The sequence below is a fragment of the Tachysurus vachellii genome, chromosome 22 (genome assembly GCF_030014155.1).
Source record: "Tachysurus vachellii isolate PV-2020 chromosome 22, HZAU_Pvac_v1, whole genome shotgun sequence".
NCBI classification, from domain to species: domain Eukaryota; kingdom Metazoa; phylum Chordata; class Actinopteri; order Siluriformes; family Bagridae; genus Tachysurus; species Tachysurus vachellii.
Window position 1 is genome coordinate 5,463,204 of NC_083481.1, and position 12,345 is coordinate 5,475,548.

The 12,345-nt window shown below is 35.3% G+C and overlaps 1 protein-coding gene across 2 annotated transcripts in view; it reads left to right on the forward strand.

Annotated features, from left to right (window-relative positions):
- Positions 1 to 12,345, forward strand: part of LOC132838048 (E3 ubiquitin-protein ligase RNF123) — a 146,369-nt gene that overhangs the window by 6,817 nt on the left and 127,207 nt on the right. For both annotated transcript variants that reach the window (XM_060858153.1, XM_060858154.1), the window contains exons 8-21: positions 1,216 to 1,302; positions 1,415 to 1,482; positions 2,352 to 2,477; positions 2,671 to 2,785; positions 3,407 to 3,511; positions 3,603 to 3,728; positions 3,914 to 4,006; positions 4,737 to 4,810; positions 5,942 to 6,059; positions 6,320 to 6,419; positions 6,560 to 6,621; positions 6,849 to 6,920; positions 9,669 to 9,789; positions 11,337 to 11,438. In XM_060858153.1, the coding sequence (XP_060714136.1) occupies positions 1,216 to 1,302; positions 1,415 to 1,482; positions 2,352 to 2,477; positions 2,671 to 2,785; positions 3,407 to 3,511; positions 3,603 to 3,728; positions 3,914 to 4,006; positions 4,737 to 4,810; positions 5,942 to 6,059; positions 6,320 to 6,419; positions 6,560 to 6,621; positions 6,849 to 6,920; positions 9,669 to 9,789; positions 11,337 to 11,438 (1,369 nt within the window). The remainder of the gene's footprint in view (positions 1 to 1,215; positions 1,303 to 1,414; positions 1,483 to 2,351; positions 2,478 to 2,670; positions 2,786 to 3,406; positions 3,512 to 3,602; positions 3,729 to 3,913; positions 4,007 to 4,736; positions 4,811 to 5,941; positions 6,060 to 6,319; positions 6,420 to 6,559; positions 6,622 to 6,848; positions 6,921 to 9,668; positions 9,790 to 11,336; positions 11,439 to 12,345) is intronic.

Consider the following 12,345-nt stretch of genomic DNA (forward strand, 5'->3'; position numbering starts at 1 on the left):
AGAAGGACAAAATGGAGGAGAATTAAACCTAGAAAAAAAGAAAAGCAGAAAAAAAGAAAAATGCCTGAAAAGAGAAGAAAGTATTATGTAAACCTGCAAACAAACAAAAAATCAAAAAGGACCAAAACTTTTAATATCTTTGTTTCATCTGTGGCCAAGCACATCTGTATCATCTGGTACATTGTCCATAAGAACTTTTCATGTTCTGCAGAAAACAACTGACATCCAGTCGGAAATAGAGATTTTATTTGCGATAATACTGTATGTGTTAACTTATTCAAAAACCTACATATATTAATGTTACAATTGTTACTAATCTGTTGACTTAATTTCCAAGTGCCTTTAATAGGTAAGGCATTATTGCGTATAATGTGTAACTCTGTAATGTATATAATTTTTCAAACTTAAACAAGCAAAAATAAATCCAAATATCAATAAAGACATAATAAATAACAATAATAAAAAATGATATTAATTAATTAATTATTCTATTCATAATACATAAAATATACAAGAAGCTAACAAGCGAAAGACACTATTTTGTTTAATTTCTCCAATGGTTTGCTTAAAAAAAAAATCTGAATAAAAACAGTATATAAAAAAAATTTTAAAAAAAGAATAAATTAATTTTCCAAAAAAAGCAAAAATAATTAAACATTTAAATTTTTTTAAAGTATTATTTCTTATTTTTAATATTTATTTATTTATTTATTTATTTATTTATTTATTTATTTATTTATAGACAGTTTTTGGATTTAGGTTTTAGGACACTATTTTATGTTAAATATCTGCACACTTTTTTATTTCCTCTGAATTCACTGGTACAGAGCCTCATGTGTGCGTGAGATGTATTTTTCCAGACCTTACATTATCATGTTTTTCGACATGTTTGAGCAGATGCGATGTTGCTGATGCCAGGTCAGCTGGTGTTACTTGGCATCAAATGAGTGGTGATAATAGACATACAGTACACTCTGCTTACACATGTGCAACATCTGGAATAACATCAGTGATTTTTTTTCCTCCAGGACCCGTTTTGTCCTTTTGTTTTTTTCTTTGATTTTTGTTTTTATTATTTTAAATGTATCACACAGTAATTATAATACAATGATGGTAATTTTATCATTGAAGGTTCAGTGTAGGTTTCTTTATCTGTTTCTCTTTATGTTGATCTCACAGTCTCATCTCATGTGTACGACTAACCTCTTCATTTAGGAGGGAGTTGGAGATACTCCGGACTCGTATGCGTACGATGGTAATCGAGTCAGAAAATGGAACGTGACAACCACCAATTACGGCAAAGTGAGAACACACACTGCTTCCTGGACTTGGTTACATGCTGTTTCTCCATAACGTCCTACTGGACATCTTTATGTTTATTAAACTTCTCTGTGAAATGTTTTTTTTCCTCCAGTCATGGGCTGCAGGGGACATCGTTAGCTGCATGATAGACCTCGATGAAGGAACAATTACTTTTTGTCTGTAAGTGAATTAATTCTCTACATTTCACTGTAATCACGACTTTTCCACAAAAGGCAAAAAAAGAAAAGAAAAGAAAAGAAAATTAGCCTGTAGTAAAGTGGGTGGAGCTAGGGCGTTCCAAACATTAGTATTTATTATTTAATACACAATATCATTTACATCCAAAAATATAAAAAATATTTACATCCAATATTTAAATATATTTTAATTTTATGTAAATGACCATTCATTTTTTACATTGAAATATGGAATTTTAATATTAATTCATATTCCATATTATTATTAATTTATTTGTATTATAAATTTTTAGTACTGTATTTATATTTATTGTCATTTGTTTTATATTTATTAAAACAATTAATTATTAAATATCACACTGAATAAAATAGGAATAAAACTCTTTTTCCTGTTTATTCAAAATAAAAATTATAGTGTTGTAAGTTGATTGGTTTTGAATCCTTTTAATACATTTGAATATTCAGGCGGATGAAATGAACTGACAGAAATATTGCGTTATGATTCTTGAAAACCTAAATAAAGAAATACGTATCCTTTAAATAAAGGTTTGCTTGCGAATATCAGAAATTAAAATGTAATTAAAATGGTACAAAATAATATTGATGTTTGTTTATTAATAAACAAATTTAGGACACGTTTATTTTTTGTTTTGTAAGCATTCTTTATATACACACTATATATATACACATATACACAATTACATAAATGTCTACAATATTTCACTGAAATATACTGCGATATAATTTATTATGATATTGATATTGTCATGTCCTCCAGCCCACTTGGAACGTATTGACTGTTTGTTTAGTTCCATGGGTCTGTTTTCATGCTTGTGGTGTTTTATTTCTCAGGAATGGACAGTCCCTAGGTATAGCTTTCAGTAACATCAAGATGGGTCCAGGGATCGCCTACTTCCCCGCAATAAGTCTTTCTTTTAAAGAGTCTGTGGCCTTTAACTTCGGCAGCCGCCCATTCAGATATCCTTTTTGCTTCTCCCTGTTTGTTGTCTGGTGTTATTATTTTGTTACCTTAGAGGATCTCAGTACACAGTAGATTGAAAGTTCAAATTATTGACCTCTTGAGCAAAGTCTTTTACCCTCACCTGTTCATCTCTGTGTCTGTAAACTGTGTAGCTTTAAGAGGAGCTTCCTTAACCTTCTGCTTCTTCACATATCCTGTGGAAGGCTACCATCCGCTTCAGGACCCTCCAACTGCAGATCTCATCAAAGCCAAGAGGCTGCTGGTGTACATTAAGAACGTGATGTCTACTGGTATTGACACACAGGTACAACTGATCAAGTGCAATCCCAATGTCTTTCCAATAGAAGAACATGAATAATTTACAGCAATTTACAGCAGTTCACGGTGTACGGTGGCTTAATGGTTAGCACATTCAACACTAGGGTTGGACTTTAGAGTCCCGGCTCCACCCTATTTGCCTGTTCTTCCTGTGCTTCAGTGGCTTTCCTCAAGTTTTCTTCCCCAGTCCAAAGACACGATGGCACATCATCCAGGGTGTCCTCCACCTTGTGCCCCAAGTCCTCTGGGATAGGCTTCCTGAGACCATGTTTGGGATAAGTGGTACAAAAATGGATTGATGGATAGATGGAAATTCTCTGAAATTAAATGCATTCCGGTTTACATCAGAGATGTAAAGGAAAAATGGAAAAAGTTTGGTATTATATATGGTATTTAATTTTTTCCGCTCAAGGTTATTTAATTAAATGTCACAAGGCACAGAGAAGACACAGAGGGTTTGAAGAGAGTCATAGAGAATTTACTTGGTTTGTTTCTTTTAAATCCACATCTTTTAAATGTGAACAGAATATTAGTTTAAGTATAATAGACTGTTCTGTGAAGGCTTCATTTTTTAATATCAAAAGATTTATTTATTTATTTATTTAAGGATGAGAAGATCATCGACAGGGATGTTGCAACCTGGCAGCTTCAAGGAGAGCCCACCGTCCTGGTCGCACTGGCACATATCTTCAATTATTTCGCTCCTCTTATGGTTAGTGTAGCGTGTCTCTCAACACATACATGTAGAACTCATACTTGATGGCTCAGACAGAGTGCTTAATGTGTGTGTAAACATCCCACAGTGTAAAGTGTACCTGGTAGAAGATGTCCTGATGAGTTTCCTGCTTGGTATCCTGGAGGGCGGAGGCTCCGTTGATGAACATCCTTTAATCCAGCAGCTGCTCGATCTCTTCTGGCTCCTCATGGAGGTAATGAACTTTGTGTCTGTACACTGTGACTAGATAGTCTAGGAGCATCACATCATTTAAAATAATAAGAATATAATCGTGTAAAAACAAGCAGATGTAAATATGAATCTGTGAACAATCATACGTACACATCTTCATTCATGTCGGCTTTTTGCGTTTTCTTTGTGGTTTCATTCCTCCGACAGGACTTTGAGGTGAACGAGTGCCTGAAGCAGCTGATGATGTCATTGCTCAGGGCGTACCGATTCTCACCCATCATCCCTGACCTGTGCTTCCAGGTAAGACACAGAGGCCAGTAAGAATTGTTAATGGGAGCAGTACAGTACACTATAGAAGGTGGATTATTTCTCTGTTGATTTTAGGCAGTTTTATCCTTTTAGGATTTGAGGCAGTTTTATCTTTTTCCATTAACAAATGTTCAGGAAGTTGAAGGTTGTGTATTAGTGACAGGCAAAATTGATCAGTCTTAAAATGGATCAAAATGTTTTTTTACATGCTTTGATCTTGTTTTATTTTTTATTTTTGCTTCATTTTGCTTTTTTTTCTTTGGCTTTTTTTTTTGCTTTGTTTTGTTTTGTGCTTTTGCTTTGCCTTGCTTATTTTTTGTTTTGCTTTACCTTATTTTGTTTCACTTTGCTTTGCTTTGCTTTGCTTTGCTTTATATTGCATTAATTTGTTTTGCTTTGTTTCGCTTTGCTTTGCTCCGTTTTGCCTTGCTTCAAATCACTCAAATGCATTGTCTTATAAATCTTTTATCACTGAAACCAGCAAAGAGTCAGATTATTCAGTTAATATAAATATTGATACAATAATCCATCATTTTCAAACATTATCAGAAATACAGTTCTATAATGTACATTTCTGTTTAGATTTTTGGTCAGATTTTATCTAATACAATAGAAAAGAAAATAATCTGAATCTAATAATCCTGCTCCATGCCAGTTAAAGTCGATTGAGTCAGAATTTATGGACTTAATACTAAAGTATTTTTATTATGATTTCTTCTAGATTCACTATCTGCGCTTGACATCTGCTATTTTACGCCATGAAAAGTCTAGAAAGTACCTCCTGAACAACGTTTTATATCCTTCCTGGATCCGAAAATACATTATTTGTAATAATTTCTAATTCATTCATTCATTCATTTTCTACCGCTTATCCGAAGTACCTCGGGTCACGGGGAGCCTGTGCCTATCTCAGGCGTCATCGGGCATCAAGGCAGGATACACCCTGGACGGAGTGCCAACAAATCGCAGGGCACACACACACTCTCATTCACTCACACAGTCACACACTAGGGACAATTTTCCAGAGATGCCAATCAACCTACCATGCATGTCTTTGGACCGGGGGAGGAAACCGGAGTACCCGGAGGAAACCCCCGAGGCACAGGGAGAACATGCAAACTCCACACACACAAGGTGGAGGCGGGAATCGAACCCCGACCCTGGAGGTGTGAGGCAAACGTGCTAACCACTAAGCCACCGTGCCCCCCCTATAATTTCTGATTATACACCAAAAAGTACACTGAACAGGAATAGGAAGTCAGCTAATAATGATGAGGCAGGTAGAACGCTGGAGAAATTTGGAGCAAATGTAATGACAACTGCTGAAAAAAAATATCTGTTAAAGGCTTCAAATGCTTTTCATCAAAGGAATAAAAAAACACTTAGGGATGTGCTGTCACAGACTAAAGGTAATCTAAAGTGATGGGATGGTGTGATGCTTCCTGACATACGGCTGAGTTACTGTTATTACTCTGATGTGGCTTATTTTACAATAGCAGGACATCCTGAAGTGTTTTTTTCCAATTATACCACAGCAATTTGCCAACAATTACTTGAATTAAAATTTTTCAAATAAATTTTTTTTTTTTACATCATAGTTATGCATATATATATCCAAAAATGTAATTTGTGAATGAATTGTTACCATAGACACGATGATGTATAGCAATAGGACGAGCAGATTAATGTAAATATGTTGCAGCTTTATTGAATTAATCAACATCTTCCACCCATCAAAATCAAGATTGCAACAGAGCTGTTGTATGGTACGAGACAACTTTCAGTTCAGTGTTATTTTATGTAATAAAGCTAACTTTTAAGTTGATTTATTACATTTTAAACCAAGGACATTACGAGAAGGTAGCGCTTCTTGAGATCCTCCTTTTTTATTTACCATAATCCGTGAAAGCTCCTTGACACGGTTACATTTGACGTACTGCGCTCTGTGGTGTTCTTCTACATCAAGACTCCTCTGAGGGTAAAGGAGGCCGGCTTGGAGGAGCTCATTCCCACCACATGGTGGCCAACACACTTCGACAAAGAGGTAAGGACTCACAGATGAAGCTGTAAGTCATGTTCAGCGAGGTAAACGAGTTACAATCCAAGTTATAGAGTTGATCATAGATAAAGATTAACAGTCTTTAAAGTTCTGGGACACGAACTCACAACCTTCTAACGAACAGCATAAAAATTGTGACAAATTTCTATAATATGGAATTGTTGGTTTATGTAGATATGGTAGAAAGTGTTTAAATGTAAGATACTTGAAATGTTGGTGTCCTGTAATATTCGGGCTGTATACAGGGTAAGGACGAGACGGACCCGAGACATGAGAGCGCAGAGGAGCGACTCAGGCGGCGAGCGTACGAGCGAGGCTGTCAGAGGCTCAAAAAGAGGATTGAGGGTATTAATCATACTTAGAATAAAATAAAAATATATGATGATTATTTATGATGATGATAATTGATTTGTATTTATGATTATTGTTTATTTTTTTCATTGCCAGCTTTCTTTTTGTCTGTGTGTGTGTGTGTGCGTCTACAGTGGTAGAGGTGCTACAGGTTCAGATCCTGAGGCTGATGCTGAATAACAAGGACAAAGGGACGGTACGTGAGCGCGGCGCAGTGCAGCCGTATTTTTACGACACGTTTCACTGACGTCAGCAGCCACGGCTACGATTTTTTTGGATCGTCATCTCTGTCCTTGTTTATTAATCTCACTCCTTTCTGACATTCTGAAATCAGAATGTTACAGACACGTGATGTATAAAATATCTACATTTGTTTTTTTTGGCTGTTGTTGTATTTAATTGTTTTCATGTCTCCGTCGGTAGGGCGAAGCCTCGAGATACATTTTCCTCAACAAATTCCGCAAGTTCCTGCAGGAGAACGCAAGCAACCGAGGGGTAAGAACTCTGAGAAAATCCCTGGTACAAGAACTGTACAACCAAAAGAGCACCGTTTTCACTTTATATCATATCAGACATTATTACACTGATATGCATATTTGGGAGAAAATACTGGAACATTTAATTGTAGATGTTTTCCTCTCTGAAATTTAACATCTTTTTAAAATTTTGAACCTGTTTGATTTGAAAAACATAGTCTGTAATTACTTTAATCCTTTTATGTTGGATTGCATATTGAATTAAATTACAGTCAAAGCGACAGGATTTAGCAATCACAAAAAAAAAAATAAAATTAATTTAGATAAATTACATTATTTATATATATATCATGTGGCTCATGTATATATTTAATTCACGTTTAAAATGACCACATCTAAATGACCACCAACATTTATCCATCCATCCATCTATCCATCCATCCATCCATCCATCCATCCATCCATCCATCCATCCTTCCATCCATTCTTTCACTATTTGTTTTATTCACCCACACATCTTTCTTTCTTTCTTTCTTTCTTTCTTTCTTTCTTTCTTTCTTTCTTTCTTTCTTTCTTTCTTTCTTTCTTTCTTTCTTTCTTTCTTTCTTTCGTTTTTTTGTTCTTTCTTTCTTGAGTATCTGGTGATAGAACGACTGTAAGTAGCTGCTGTAATGACGTTGATAACAGGAAATAAATATTTTTTGGATGTTACACAATATTAAATTACACCGTTGACTTTTGTCATTCAGGAATAAATCCTGAGTAATATCTACTTTAGTGATCACAGTCTTATATTTCTCGGTATGATGTTTGTGATAATCCTGCTTTGTTTGGTCAGAAGGGATGTGACTTGACCCCATTATGCCTCTGAACAGTTCGCTCAACTCCAGTTTAATTCTAATAGAAGCATTTATTGTGTTTCAATAGTACTCAGACTTAGGACCGCAAAGTGGATTTCGACGAGACAAAATAATTGCAAGCTATTTATTATTTTTTTTTATACCCTGTCGTTTTTGTTATTACTTCCATCTCTGTGAATAGCTTCTGTCCTGATGAAGCATTTCATGGCATTATCGCTAAAATGATGAGGGTGTTTTAAAAAAAGTTACTATTGTGTAATTTTGTTTCTTGTTGATTATGTGTAGCTCAGTGTTGTGGTGAAATTGAACATTGGTCCATTTGTACACTGCAGATACTGAAGTTTTTTGACTCTGATGAGAGTCTGATGGGGTTTAGATTAAAAATCGGCGTGGTAGACTGTGAGTTTTTTTAGACACTGTTTATCAGACCATGTAGTTTTTGCCTGAATTATTTCAGTTCCTTCATGTGGGATTGCAAAATGAAATAAATTTCAATAATGGTGACAGGATTTGGCACATATTTATATATTTAAATCATCTGTCTGTTTTTTGTATTTTTCTGTCTTTTTTATTCCATCCATCCATCCATCCCTCCTCTTTTGCTCTTTCTTTGTTTTATTCACCCATCCTTCTTCACTTCTTTCTTTCTTTCTTTTTCCCTTCTCATCCATCCATCCATCCATCCATCCATCCATCCATCCATCCATCCATCCACTTTCTTTCTTTCTTTCTTTCTTTCTTTCTTTCTTTCTTTCTTTCTTTCTTTCTTTCTTTCTTTCTTTCTTTCTTTCTTTCTTTCTTTCTTTCTTTCTTTCTTTCTTTCTTTCTTTCTTTCTTTCTTTCTTTCTTTCTTGTCAAGCTATATTAATGCACTAATGCTCTGATGTACTTAATACCAGTGCATATATAGACATATAAATACATATTCACATACATATATAAGGCACACTATTTGCAGAGACATGCTATCAGAAATGTCACGAGCTGCACAAAAACGCTAGAATGTTAAATTGTGCGTTTGCCGAAATATTTACAAACAAACAAAAACTAAATACTGTCACTCCTGTTATTGTCTTTGAATTAAAGTAAATAAATGTAAATCATTAAATTAGCTCCGGTCCCATAAGTTTCCATCAGAAGCCAGATACTTAGTTGATAAACCTGTTTTTGGAAGGTTCTACAGTTTGCTAGAAAACATACCCAAACAAAGAGCATCCTGCAGACAGCAGAGCTATCAAAGCATGTCTGGGATGAAACTACAATGCCAAATATAATACTCAACAGGATGCTACCAACACCGTGATTTACTACAGGCAACGAGCTTGTTTTTTGCCAAATGTACTGCATTGTTCCAAGCTAGAATTAAGTGAATGGTTTTACAGCAGTGGAACCAATACTTATGCATCTCCACATCTTATTGTTTGGGATTTTGTGTATATATATATATATATATATATATATATATATATATATATATATATATATATATATATGGCATACATTAAATAAAGTCCATATCAGTCCCAAGCTATGACACTACACAATGTGGATATGTTCCAGGCAGAGGGACTAAATAATTATGTAAAGCACCAAACTTCTATCCGTGACCTATAAACATTCTCTAAGACAATCTGACCTTGATTTCTATGAATATTCAAGACCTTTAAAGTTCTTTGTTTTTTTTTTGCAATTCTGATTTGTGAAACTTTTTTGATTTGCTTGTGTGTGATGTTTCTAAACTACTTCCAAACTGTTGCTTATACACAGTTTGAGAAGTTTTTAATATTTAACATCGTAAAAATATAAATGTAGCGTTATAACTCCGATTAAGCAACTGGAGTAATGGATCATGTGCAGCGATGTGGTGTGTCGTTGCAGTAAACGAACCTTTCTTTATCTCTGATTAGAATCCGACAGTGTTGTGCCCTCCGGAGTATATGGTGTGCTTCATGCATCGGCTCATAACGGCAGTCAGGAGCTACTGGGATGAAGGAAAGCGCAAGAGGCCAGGAGCCATTAGTAGCGAAGGTGAACATGCACATCCTCCTCCTTCTGTAATGGTTGGGTTGGAAGCCAAATTCAGTTATGCTGCTGTTTTAGCACTGTAAAACACAGGAGGGCGGAAAGCGGAGATGTCGAAAGGAAGCTACTATTCGTACGGTCAATACAACCTGACGCCTATTGAAGCTATATCTACTGAACCTGCGTCCTACCTTCCTGCCTTACTTATTTACGTGCTTACTTGGATACTAATTTTTCCTCTGAGACATACATGGTAAGGCTTGAGGAACTCAGCAAACTTTGTTAAGAAGTGACTCAGGTTTCTGTAAGTTTGAGATACGTACCATTCCACAACCTGACGTGAAAATTTCCTAATGAATGCTGTAGCTTTAACAGCAACCATGGATGGATGGATTATGCTTTTCAAAACCAATGATAACATCCAGAGTCACTTTGGAAACATGTTGGCTTTGCTACACCAAGTTTGATTGGTGTTCCAGTAACAATGTTTTATTATTATACCACAGCGATTTGCCAATTAATGTGTGACATCATAGTTTCTGATGCATCTCTTTATTGTTGCATTTCATGATGCAAATCAACTTCACCTCACCAACTCATCTTCTCATCTCACCAACCTCTGTTATTTCATCTTTTCCAATCAGAAGAAAACACTCACACTGGAGACACCTTCTCCTCACTGAAAACCTATCAACAATTACACTATAATCATTTTTTTTTTTTATGTGACTTGTCCATCTTTATCTTCATCATCATCAACATCATCATCATCAACATCATCATCATTATTAAATCCCTGTGATTGAATTGTTACAATAGAAACAATAATGTTTCCGAAACTGCTGTTCAGAGAACACTGTCCAGACTGGTTCCACCTGAAAGGTAACTTAAATAACTAATCTTTACAACCGTTCTGAGGAGAAAAGCATCTCGGAACATTGTAGCCCATAACCTTAAGGTTTAACGAGTAGCTTTTCTGATCAGCATGGTTATAACCAGTGGTTGTAGCTTTTCTGTCAGTCCAAGCGAAGCTGGTCATCCTCCTCTAATCAACACAACCTACCTGGATGTTTTTTGTGTTGTTCTGCATAAACTCTAGAGACTGTTGGATGTGATGTTTCCAACAACCATGCAATAATTAAAACCATTTTCCCTTATTCTGATATTTGATGTGAACATTAACTGTATGTGCATTACTGTATGTGCATCATTTTTTTCATGGCACCACTGCCACATGATTGGCTGATTGGATATACATCGCATCATAACGGCGATGAAATGAAGCTTTTTCCCTCAGAATAGCACCAGTGTCAGATCAGTAGGAAAGAGCTATAAATGGGAAAATATCATAAATAGAAAAACTATATCTTCGAAATTGCAAGAGATATTGAACAGCTCCAGGAGATTGCAGTTCACAATGTAATTATACTGTGGAAATGTTTAATCTTTTTTAATCTTCCAAGCAAAAAAAAAGTCCACATTTAATCCAGAAGTTTCTTGTTTATTGCCTCTTTGGGTAATGTTTTCTTCTCCTTTCTTGTTGTCCATGCTAGACGCCTACGTCCCCCCGCAGCTCTTCTACAATGGGAAGGTGGACTACTTCGACCTTCAGAGGCTCGGAGGGCTGCTCTCTCATCTCAAGAAAACGCTAAAAGGTTCGGAGCTTAGACTTGATTCCTCAATGTCACACTGCACCATCGTGGTACTGCTTTATCTTTTAGAAAAGGCAAAAAAAACACTAGGGATGTTAGTCTCTCTTCAGAAACTTGGCTTTATTGGGGGACGAACCACTAGAGGGAGATGAAGGTTAATTTCTCAAATCACTGGAGACGTACAAGCCATTGAACAGCGTTCACATTTATGAAATTAACCTTTTCCGAAGAATATGATGTATGTGGTTTTTTTTTTGTGCTTTGCTTTGAGGGCACATATATCGCTCGTGTTTGTATCTTAAGTATTAAGTATAATGTTCCAGTTTACAATCTATCATTAGTTCTAATATCAAAATTATGACCATGTGTTTAAGGAAATAGGATAAAAGTGAGAAATTCTTAATTCCTTTTTTTCCTTCCTAAATTAGAAGGATATTATTGAAGTAAGTAGGTTTTTTGGATTATTTTTTTTTTTTTATAGTGCAGTATTTTTTTTTTAAATGACAGCTTATCATTCATTGAAAGCTTGACCATGTAGAAACAAGTTAAATATAGAAAACCCTTGTAAAAAAATGTTCACAGGAATATGTACCTGTCCCCTAAAAAAAGAAAAAAAAGAAAGAAATAATAAAAAACATGCACAAAATTTTCTGCAAGCAGTAAATAAACTCTAATGGATACAGAAAGGTACATACAAAATGATAGTGCACCAACATCCTGAACAAATGAAGTAAAAATACCCAAACACCTAAAGAATTTATCAACAGACATTGTAAAGTAAGTGGACCACTTGTGTGAAATCACTCACTGCTGCTGAGGACGGTCACATAGACATCCTAAAGATACAAGAGATCATTGTGGATGGAAGCACTTAGAAAGCATGAAGATAGATTTAGGATCGCAATTGCCA